Raw genomic sequence first — 11,196 nt, forward strand, 5'->3', positions numbered from 1 at the left:
AGCCTGGCATTTATTTGATGCAAATGTTACTTGTTAGCCTAAGCCTGGATTATTGTCCACATGTTGCATTTAAGCATGCACTGCTTCAGCATTTGAGGAGTCGTGAATGGTGCTGAACACTGTTCAATTATTGGTGAACATCCTTACTTCTGACGTTTATGATGGAGGGAAGTTGATTGATGAAGCAGCTGAAGATGTTGGGGCCTAGGACTCGACCTTGAGGAATTCCTGTAAGGGACGTCCTGGAGCTGAGATGACTGACAACCATGACCATCTTCCTTTGTGCCAGGTATATCTCCAGTTACTGGAGAATTTGGCTCCTAAAGCCCGTTGATTCTGGTTTTGCTAGGACTTCTTGATGTTGCACCCAATCAACTGAAGTCTTGATGTCAAGGGCTGTCACATTCACCTCACCTCTGGAATTCAGCTCTGTTTAAAGTTTTTTAGCAAAGATTTGTAGCTCAGGTTGTGGGTGAGGTTGTTGACTTGCTCGCTGAACTGACTTGTTTTCGTTCAGATGCTTCATCACAATGCTAGGTAATATCATCAGCGAGGCCTCCAATAAAACAATGTTCTTCTACTCCAATTGAAATTGGTAGTGGTGAGTAGAGTCGTTAACGGTTTTGGTCGGTATGGCTTTGTATATAGGGTTTAATTTTGAATGTTTGTTGATTGCATTACGATTTGAGAACCATGCGTCTAGGAATTTCCATGCAATTCTATGTTTGGTTTGGACTATTATAGTTATGCTGTCCCAGTTAAACTGATGACCTTCATTGTTCATCACACTCCTGACCCGCGCCTCATTGTTACTTAACAGGTTTGGGAGTGAGGAGATGGCTCTGTGCTGAGTCTTGAGTTGCTAGATATATTCCATTTAGTGTGGTGTAGATGCCACGCAACATAATCGAGGACACCCTTAATATGAAGACAGGACTCCACCTCCACGTGGACTACGTAATCACTTCTCCCAATACTATCATAGACATGCATCTATTGGCAGCCAGAGGGTAAGATCGAGTAGGCTTTCCCCTCTTCACCACCTGCTCCTGCCTTCATATTAAGGGTGTCCTCGATTATGTTGCGTGGCATCTAGCATTTTAGTTCTTTATTTAATGCCTTTTTGAAAATCCAAATACACTACATCTCAAATTTCTAACTTGCTCACTACATTCTCGGAGAATTGTACTAAATTTATGAATCATGGTTTTTGTTTTGTAAATCATTTATTCTGCTTAATTGTATTATGGCTTACTAAATTTCTTGTTACTACTTCCTTTAATATTTGCAACATTTTCTCAGTGACAGCCATTAGGCTAACTGGCCAATAGTTTCTTGCTTTCTGTGCCCCTTTTTCTTGAATAGGAGAATTACATTTGTAGTTTTCCTTTCTGATGGGATCATTCCAGAACTAGAAGATGTTTGAAAATTACAACATAATTGTAAAATTAGCAGATGATACAAAAGTTGTTTGGGTAGTTTGTAGTGAAGAGGATGCCTGTCAACTGCAGGATGATATGCACACTTTGTAGTGGACAGAAAAGTAGCAAATGGAACTCAATCCAGAGAAATCCAATTTTAGAACTACGTAAGACATCAGGTTATGCTGCAGCTGTGATTTTGTGAGCAGCTCTGGTCACCACTTTTGGGGAAGGACATTATTGCTGTGGTGAGAGTACAGAGGAGATTTAAAAGAATGATACCTAGGGCTTGAAAGTGTGATGAGGAAAGATTGGTTAGGCTAAACTAGAATTGTTTTCCTTGAAACACAGATTGAGGTGTACAAAATAGTTAGGGGCTTGAATAGAATGGAAAAGAAAGACCTATTCCCCAAGGTGAAGAGATCAATTACCAGGGAATGCAAATTTAAAATGATTGTTAGAAGGGTTACAGGTGATCCAAGGAGCAGGGGAGAAATACTTTCCATCCAGAGGTTACATGCAGCTGGAAATTGCTGTCCAGTTCAACCTATTTAAGTGGTACTTGGATCTACGCCTGATGCTATAACCTGCCAGGCTAAGAAGAAAAACACTGGAAAGTTTCATTAGAATTAGCAGCTAGTTTATAATTCCAGCACAGACATGATAACCCCAGTGCTAATGAATAATTGTGGTGATCAGAGTACCTGAAACATCCCCAAGGAAGGTTATCTAGTTTGCTTCCCTACGGTATTTGAAGTAAAGGTGGATCCAGAGTAATAATGTGTTAAGAATGATTGTAATTGGCTCCCTAAGGTAGACTGCATTACACTGTAGTAGGTATGTGCGCCTTAACTCTGCCCTGCATGGACACCTTGAGGTTGCACAAGGACCTGGAAATTGCCGTTTCCAGTGACAGAAACTTAACTATCTCCCCTTGACATACAAGAACATGTCACATTGCTGAAATCCCCCACAAGGTAAGAACTCACCTTTTACCAGAAATTAAACTGAACCAGCCACACACACCTTCTCTTGCAAACATACAGTAAGAGGCTGAAAATTCTGCAGCTAATAACTCCTGCTGATGTTCCAAAACCTCATCATCTACAAGGCATGTGAGGAATCACTTGCTTACGAGTTTGATTGTCCACCTGGGAAATTGTGTGTCACTGGTCATGCATTCTGTAGTTCCTTGCATGGCTGATGAGCCCAATTCTTGAGCTGCGTCTCTGACCACATGAGAAATGTGATGGAATATCCTTTGCTTGCCTGCTTGGGTGCAGTTCTTATTACATTCGAAAGGCTTGACACCAAACAGTCTACTTGTTTGGCACCATATTCACTAGTTTAAAACATTCACTCCCTCTACTATCGATGGAAAGTGGCAGCATGTTTATGAACTAGAGGATGCGCTATATCATTTCATAAGATTCTTTCAACCGCACCTTCCACATCTGTGACCGTTACAATCTAGAAGGACAAAGCCTTGCTTTGCACAGGAACAATGCTACCTGCGAGTTCATCTCCAAGCCTCGTGCCGTTCTGACCTGGAATTGTATTGCCATTTCCACACTGTCACTGTCACACTCTCAGAACTCCTATCCTAACAGAATTTTGGGCACACCTACACCACATGGACTCCAGTGATTCAAGGAAGTGGCTCACTATCACCTCCAAGGCCGTTTGGGGATGGGCAATAAATGCTGGCCTAGCCAGTGGCTTGTGCTCATCTTGTGAAAGAACAAAAGAAAACAGTTAAGAATTTTGTGGATTTCTCAGTAACCTGATTTGGTATCTATCAAGAATAAAGGGCAGTTTTGAGTACAAGGTAACTTGCTATCTTTCATTAAATTTACTTTGTAACTCTCCCCATGTACAGAAAGAAAGTAACAAACCTATCCTTTAAATTTCATTTTTAATTGTAGTTTTTATCTGGAAAATGTCTGAATGTTTGTAAAAAATCAGTTTTCATGTGTTGAATGCTAAAACTTTCAGTCAAGAGATTTGTCAATCTATTTCTCCTACTCTTCAGAGTTTCGAGTGAGTGTGAGACTGATGAGCCAGTAGAACAGACTTTGTGCGTATTGTTAAATTGAGAGAAATGTTGTGAAGATAATTTCTCCCACACCATGCTGCCAAGCGCTTGTATTGTCGACAACCTTGGTGTTGTCAGTGAACTTATAGATGGAGTTAGGATGAAATTTGGCCATATGGTGATGTGTATCGGGCGTATAGTAAGGAGCTGAGTACACAGTCTTGCAGGGCACTGGTGTTGAGGGTTAATGTGGAGGAGGCGGTGTTACCTCGGCAGTGTGGAGGAACAGTGGGATCTTGGTGTTCAAGTGCATAGCTCCCTCAAAGTTGCCACCCAGGTGGATAAGGTTGTGAAGAAAGCATTTGGTGCTTTGGCTTTCATTAACAGGGGGATCGAGTTTAAGAGCCGTGAGGTTATGCTGCAGCTCTCCAAAACCCTGATGAGACCACACTTGGAATATTGTGTCCTGTTCTGGTCACCCTATTACGTGAAAGATGTGGAGGCTTTGGAGAGGGTGCAAAGAAGGTTTACCAGGATGCTGCCTGGACTGGAGGGCTTGTCTTACGAGGAGAGGTTGACTGAGCTCGGACTTTTCTCTCTGGAGAGATGGAGGAAGAGAGGTGACCTGATCGAGGTGTACAAGGTAATGAGAGGCATGGATAGAGTCGATAGCCAGTTCTATAAAAATAGTGGAAAGTAACAAAACACGAAACAGACCTGTACAGTACCAGGTGATGGCACTGCTGAGCTATTTATCTCAGTTGCATCAGTTGATATTTTGTAATTTAAAATGTATTGGAAATTGAGCTGTGAAAATGTACGTTCACAGTGTAAAATTAGTTTAATTTGACTAAATTTGAAAAGATAGAAGTTGAGATCAATTAGCAATTGCAGTTTGTGTTGATAATCACTTGACATCGATTTCCAATGCTCTGAAATGCTCGGGGGTGGGGGGCAAGACTTTACACTTTGAAGAATAGGGAAAGAATGAGTGAAGGAAAACATCAGAACACGTATGAATGAGGAAAAAGGAGAAAGCTTCTAAAGTCAGCATAACTTACCGCTGATTGAGGTAAACTCACCTTTTTCTGTGGGATGCTGGCAAGTTTGTTATTGATCCTTAATTGCCCCAAGCTATCTTGAACCACTGAAGTTCATCTAGTGCAGGCATGTGCTACTAGGAGGGTATACCAGAATTTGACCCAGTGAGAAAAAAGGAAGAGTGATTTAGTTAGTCAAAATGATGTATGGCTTGAAAAATAGTTATAGATGATGGTGTTCCCATATGCCTGTTTATAGCTGGTTGCACTTGCAGGTTTAGAACGTGCTGTCAAACAAGGTTTGGGCAAGTTGCTGCAGTGCATCTTGTAGACGATGCACACTGCTGCCATTGTGCATTGGTTGTAAAGAGAATGAATGTTAATGATGAATGAGTTCCCAGTCAAGCAAGCTGCTTTGTCCTGAATGGTGTCAAGCTTCCTGGATGGTGTATGGTGGTACACACTGCTGGCATTTTGCATTAGTGGTGATGGGGGTGAATTTAGATAGTATACTGATCAAAAAACTTATTTGACTGAAATGGTGTTACGTTTTTCGTGAGTATTATTGAAGCTGCATGCATCCAAGTAAAGGGAAATTATGGAACAATCCCTCTTCTGTACATACACTGGCCCTAAACCCCACCTCTTCCTTCTTTACATTGACTGTATCGGCGCCACTTTGTGCTCCCACGAGGAGCTCGAACAGTTCATCCACTTCACCAACACCTTCCACCCCAACCTTAAGTTCATCTGGACTACCTCTAACACCTCCCTCAGTTTCCTGGACCCCTCTGTCTCCATCTCGGGCAACCACCTAGAAGCCGATATCCATTTCTAGCCCACTGACTCCCACACTACCTAGAATACACCTCCTCCCACCCACCTTCCTGCAAAAATGCCATCCACCTATCCCCAAATCCTTTGCCTTTGCGCATCTGCTGCTAGGATTCCACTCCCATACATCTCGGGTGTCCTCGTTTTTCAAGGACTGCAACTGCTCCCCCCCCCCCTTGCCTATCCCCTCCTCCCACCTCAAGCCGCACCCCCATTTCTTAGCTACTAATCTCATCCCTCACCCTTGACCTGTCGGTCCTCCCTGGACTGACCTATCTCCTCCCTACCTCCCCACTACACTCAACTTTACTGGTTCCATTTACACCTCTTTAACTTGTCTGTCTCCTCTCCACCTATCTTCTCCTGTATCCATCTTTGATCAGCCTCCCTGTGTCTCCCTATTTATTTCAGAGCCCTCTTCCCCTCCCCCATTTCTGATGAAGGGTCTAGGCCCGAAATGTCAAATTTCCTGCTCTTCTGACGCTGTTTGGCCTGCTGTGTTCATCCAGCTCCACACCTTGTAATCTCTTATTCCCCTATGAGTCTTGTAGATAGTGGACTAACTTTGGGGTGACTGGATGTGAGTTAGTTGCAATAGCATTCCCAACATTTGGCCTATTTGTATAGCTGCCGTACGTATATGGCTGGTCTGGTTCAGTTTATGATCAATGGTAGCTCACAGGATGTTAATAATGGGTAATAGTGATGATGATGCCATTGAATGTCAAGGTGAGCTTTTTCTCCTTTCACAGAGATGGATGTTGGCAAGCACTTAGCAGTCCAGGCCTGAATATTGTCCAGGTCTTGCTGCACACGAATATAGTCTGATTCAGAATATGAGAAACCTCAACTAGTTGTTGGCCATGATGTAATCATCAATGAAAATCCCCATTTCAGACTTTGGAAGGAAGAGCATTGATGAAGCAGTTGAAGATAGTGTACTGTCCTGATGAACTTCTGCAGAGATGATTGACCTCCAACAGTTATGACCATCTTTCTCTGTGCTAGGCATGACAGTTAGAGACTTTTCCTCTTGGTTTTCGCTAACTTCAATTTGGCTTGGGATCCTTGAAACTGCACTCAATCAAATTGTCTCCAAGCCTAGGGCAGTCACTTGCATCTCACCTCTAGACTTCAGCTCTTTTGACAGTAGACACCATTTGATAGTTTAGAACTTGAGTATTGCTTTTAAAAAAAAGACTTTTTTTGAAGCTTTTCATCTTGCCAGCATCAGGTCAATGTGTAAGAAATACTATTGTCAATGGAAGATAATATTTGTACTGTTTGAGAGGGAAGTCCTGACAGGTCGGCAGGTAATCTGTAATTGGTTGTGGTATTGCAACAAAATGTGTCTTTTGTCAATGATTGAAGCAAGGCTGTAATGAAGTCAGCATTCAAGTTGACCTTGGTGGAGCTTGTACATTATTGCACAAGCTATTGCTGTGTACACGTTATCACTTTTTATCAGTTTGCCAATGAGTGAGAGTAGACTAAAGGGAGAGTAATTAGTTGGTATGAATTTATCCTGCATTTTGTGGATAGGACTGAACCAAGCCATTTCCGTGTTGGTTATACTTGGGTATTAAAATAGCTTGGTTATGGGTGCTTCTAGCTCTGGAGTGCAAATCTTTTTCAGTATAACTGCTGGATGTAGTTTGGACTCATAAAACCTTTTGATGTCTGGTTAACTCTTTACTTGTTATGTGAAATAATTGAACTGGTTGAAAATTGGCATTTGTTTTTCATTTTTCACTCAAGGGATATGGTTGGTGGTTGGGCTGGCACTTATTGCCTGCCTCTGGTTGCCTTTTTAGATGGTTGGGAGGTGCCTTATCAAATCACTGCAGTCCATTTTTTGTAGGTAGACCCACTATTCCATTAGGGAGTGATTTTGTCCCAGCAACACCTGAAGGAGCAGTGATAATTTTCAAATCAAGATCATGAATCATTTGGAAGGCAACCTGCAGGTGGTGCTGTTCCCTTTATCTGTTATCCTTGTCCTTCTAGATGGTAGTAGTCATGCATTTGGAAGGTGCTTTCTTGGTGAATTTCTGTCGTGCACCTTAGAAGTGATGGTACATGCTGCCCCAACTGAGTGTTGGTGATGAGGGGACTGACAGAACCAACCTGGCTATCACACTGGGTTGCTGCTGAGAACTAAAAACCAAAAGAACTGTGGATGCTGTAAATCAGGAACAAAAACAAAGTTGCTGGAAAAGCTCAGCAGGTCTGGCAGCATCTGTGAAGGAGAAAACAGAATTAACGTTTCGGGTCCAGTGACCCTTCCTTTTGGATCCAAAAGGTTAACTCTGTTTTCTCCTTCTCAGATGCTGCCAGACCTGCTGAGCTTTTCCAGCAACTTTGTTTTTGTTGTTGCTGAGAACTGCTGTTTGACAGCATTGTTGATTGTGCCTACCATCATCACCAAATTGGATTAGTTGCCATGCTGTAACGTTGCTGGAACAGCTTAGTAGGTGTACAACCTGTTCTGGAGCCCACATCTTCAGTACTATTGCTGGAATGTTACCTGAGCCCATTGCCTTTCCAGTATCCAGTGCTTCCAACTATTTCTTGATATATTTGGAGTGAATTGAACTGGCAGAAGATTGGCATCTACAATGTTGGGGACCTTTGGAAGAGGCTGAGAGGGATCATTCAGTCAACGTCTTTATGTTGCTGGCCCATAGAAATCAAGAAAGTCATAGGTTCAGTCATGGCAACGGAGGATGTGCCACAATTGGTCACAGTATTCTGGCTTTGGGAAATCTGAAAGGACACTGTCCATACCTTCTCATCCAAGTAAATAGATGGCCCTGTACTAGATGTGCCCATTGGTGCATTGGATAGAATATTTTTACATTGTATTAACATCACAGAAGTAGGTCATTGGCGTCACAGGCCCAGGATAATGCTTAGGCCCATGCAAGCCTCTTCTTACTACCCTCATCTAATCCTATGAGCATAATCTGATCTGTTCTCCTCCTGTACAATCTCTAGTTTAGCCTTGAACATGTCTGCATTATTTGCAGTGGCGAATGTTTGAAAACATGGGCAGACATACAGAGGACCTAAGAAAATTAGGTGTGTCGATGCTAAAGATTATTTTAGGGTGCATGTCTGTGCTGTGGGGGTGATAAGTAGTTGGTTTATGTTACACAGTATCAGCACAAACCAACTACTTATCATCCCCACAGCACAGTCATGCACCCTAAAATCATCTTTTCCATCGACACACCTAATTTTCTTATGTCCTCTGTATGTCTGCCCATGTTTTCAAACATTTGCCACTGCAAATAATGCAGACATGTATAATTGTATTCTCACTAGACTGCAAATTCGGCAATCGGGGGACGAATCCTGCCATAACAGGTGGTGGAACCCGAATTCAGTTAAAAACCTGGAATTAAGGGTCTAATGATGAAACAATTGTTGACTGTCAGAAAGATTCATCCGATTCACTAAAGTCATTTAGGAAGGAAACTAAATGTTGTTACATTTCTGGCCCATATGACTGTAGACCCACAACAATGTGGCTCTTAACTGCAATTTGGATAATTAGAGATGGGGAATAAATGCTGACCTAATCAGTGATGCTCACATTCCACAAGTGAATAAAGCATGATCTCTTGTAATTAATTTATATCAGGCAAGTAAGATAAGCATTCAAGTTAAAGCTAGCCATGATTTGAGAGGCTTTATCTCTGTAATCTTATCATAAAGAATATTTTCTTTTTGAAATCTGAAATGCACATTTTCTTGTGATCTTCTACAGGAGCTATTCAAGAATATACTAGGTCTTTAAATCTTGTGAACAGGAAGTTACCTTTTGGTTTGGCAGAAATTGGAATGTGTTATCAACCCTCTCCTCCTAGCAAACATCCAACTGCATGTAATACAGTAAGGTGAGAGATGTAATTTAAGATACACTAGATTCATGTTTAGTGTGTCATTGATTAGCTGTAAAATGCCATCTCTGTATCACCAAACATAAGACTTTTTTTCTTAACGGTCTCTCAGCTGCAGTGAATCTGTGCTTGACCTTTTCTCTTGCTGCAATGTTTTCAATCATTTGGATCTCACAGGGGGTCCCTGACTTATGGATGTCCTATTTACAACCTTTCATGCTTACAAGTGAGATCCCCTATTAGTATTAATTTTAAGGATCTGACATACACATCCACTCATACTCACAAAGACATATTTTATATTCTACTGTATTGTGTTCTGATTTGCATACAAATTGACTTACAGATTTATTCAGGAGCGGAACCTGTTTGTACCTGGTAATTGCCTGTATGTTCCAACTTTTATATTCCGTGCTTCTTCTAAACCATATTGTTTCTTTAGGCTCTTGATCACTTGATTTGCAGCTTCTAATTTATTTTAAACGCCCACATTGCTTTCATGTTCTACATCAGCTAGTTTTTCCAATTCACAATGCTGCTTTTAGTTTTATAAAGAAAAGGTGTACCACCTTTTATAATTACTAATAGTGAATTGGATCTGTCACCATCTTATTCTCTTGCAATGTTTTGGTAGTCTTCAACCAAAGGATGCAACGTATGGAGAGGAGAAAGGAGTGTGGTGTGAAGTTATTGTGCAAATTAAAAATGTTATTTCAATGATAGAATTCAAAAGTAAATTACAAATTAATTGCTCCTGTTATTTTCTCATGGTTTTAATTTCCCATTACTTGAAAGAACGGGAGAGGTGGAAATTGGATCGCTAGTATGGTTTAGTTCTCCTCGGACTTCAGGCCAATGGCTAGACTACTGGATACGCCAACGTTTGTTGTGGTGGAGAAAGGTAACAATGATTGTTTTTACTGGAATACAATTTATTAAATATTTTTATTCACTCCATTGCTCTAATGTTAACAATGGTCCAACCTATTGACGTAATATTTGAAGATACAGTTCACCTGCAAGGATAGTTGACTAAATATTGTCAGCATCCTTCTATATGGGTCAGATACTGGACACGCAGCAAATCAAATCAAATCCACTGGGGATCGGCTATCTTTGTGCAGTGCATTTTTGCAGATGGCTGAAGCTACCAATTCATGTGAAATAGATTCTACCACAACTGTTATCTGTGAAACGATTTACCAGTGTTGTGGGTTGCTTTTGACATTAACAGCTTGACATAGGTTACACTGTCATTTTCCTCTATCATCAGTTTCTCCCAGGTGTGAAAATCAGTATACCCTGTCTTCAAATCACACTTGAGGTCACCTTTAAATAGAGCTTTAAGCATCCAACTAGTATTCTGGTTCTGGCTACCTTGCCTTGCAGAAAACTCTTGGTGATGTTAACATCTTCCATTCTGTGACCACGTCCAAGCCAATGACTGAGTCAGAGTCTAATGCAGTGTGGAGCTGGAGGAACACAGCAGATCAGGCAGCGTCAGAGGAGTAGAAAGTTGGTGTTTTTGGTCAACTTTCCTACTACTTCTTTCCTGCTTGATCTGCTGTGTTCCTCCAGCTCCACATTGTGTTAGACTCTGAATCCAGTATTTGCTGTCTCCTAGTGACTTAACTCCACTGAGAAGCCTCTTCCGAGGATGCCCGCCTTAAAGAAGTTGTCCTCTTCTCTCCAGAGAGACTTTACTGAGTTCTGAAGAAGAGTCCTGATCCAAAACATCAACTTTCCTACTCTTCTAATGCTGCCTGACCTGTGTTCCTCCAGCTCCATGTGGTGTTAGACTCCAAGCTAATGAAATTGCCTTGGCATATTGTGTGCCAAAATACATGGAAGCTTTACCTTTATGAAGATTACCTCAATTGTGATTTGCAAGAAATTATTTTCCATACTCCTAATTAATTCACCAAATGTGATACTGACAACTTTTTCTGCACCAGTGTGAA

At 41.4% G+C, this 11,196-nt stretch overlaps 1 protein-coding gene across 1 annotated transcript in view; it reads left to right on the plus strand.

Moving 5' to 3' along the window:
- The window catches only part of polg2 (polymerase (DNA directed), gamma 2, accessory subunit), a 98,519-nt gene that overhangs the window by 3,793 nt on the left and 83,530 nt on the right, over positions 1-11,196 (plus strand). The window contains exons 3-4 of the mRNA XM_059653857.1: positions 9,103-9,232; positions 10,031-10,136. Of these exons, the coding sequence (XP_059509840.1) occupies positions 9,103-9,232; positions 10,031-10,136 (236 nt within the window). The remainder of the gene's footprint in view (positions 1-9,102; positions 9,233-10,030; positions 10,137-11,196) is intronic.

The sequence above is a fragment of the Stegostoma tigrinum genome, chromosome 22 (assembly GCF_030684315.1).
Source record: "Stegostoma tigrinum isolate sSteTig4 chromosome 22, sSteTig4.hap1, whole genome shotgun sequence".
In the NCBI taxonomy this organism is placed as follows: Eukaryota; Metazoa; Chordata; class Chondrichthyes; order Orectolobiformes; family Stegostomatidae; genus Stegostoma; species Stegostoma tigrinum.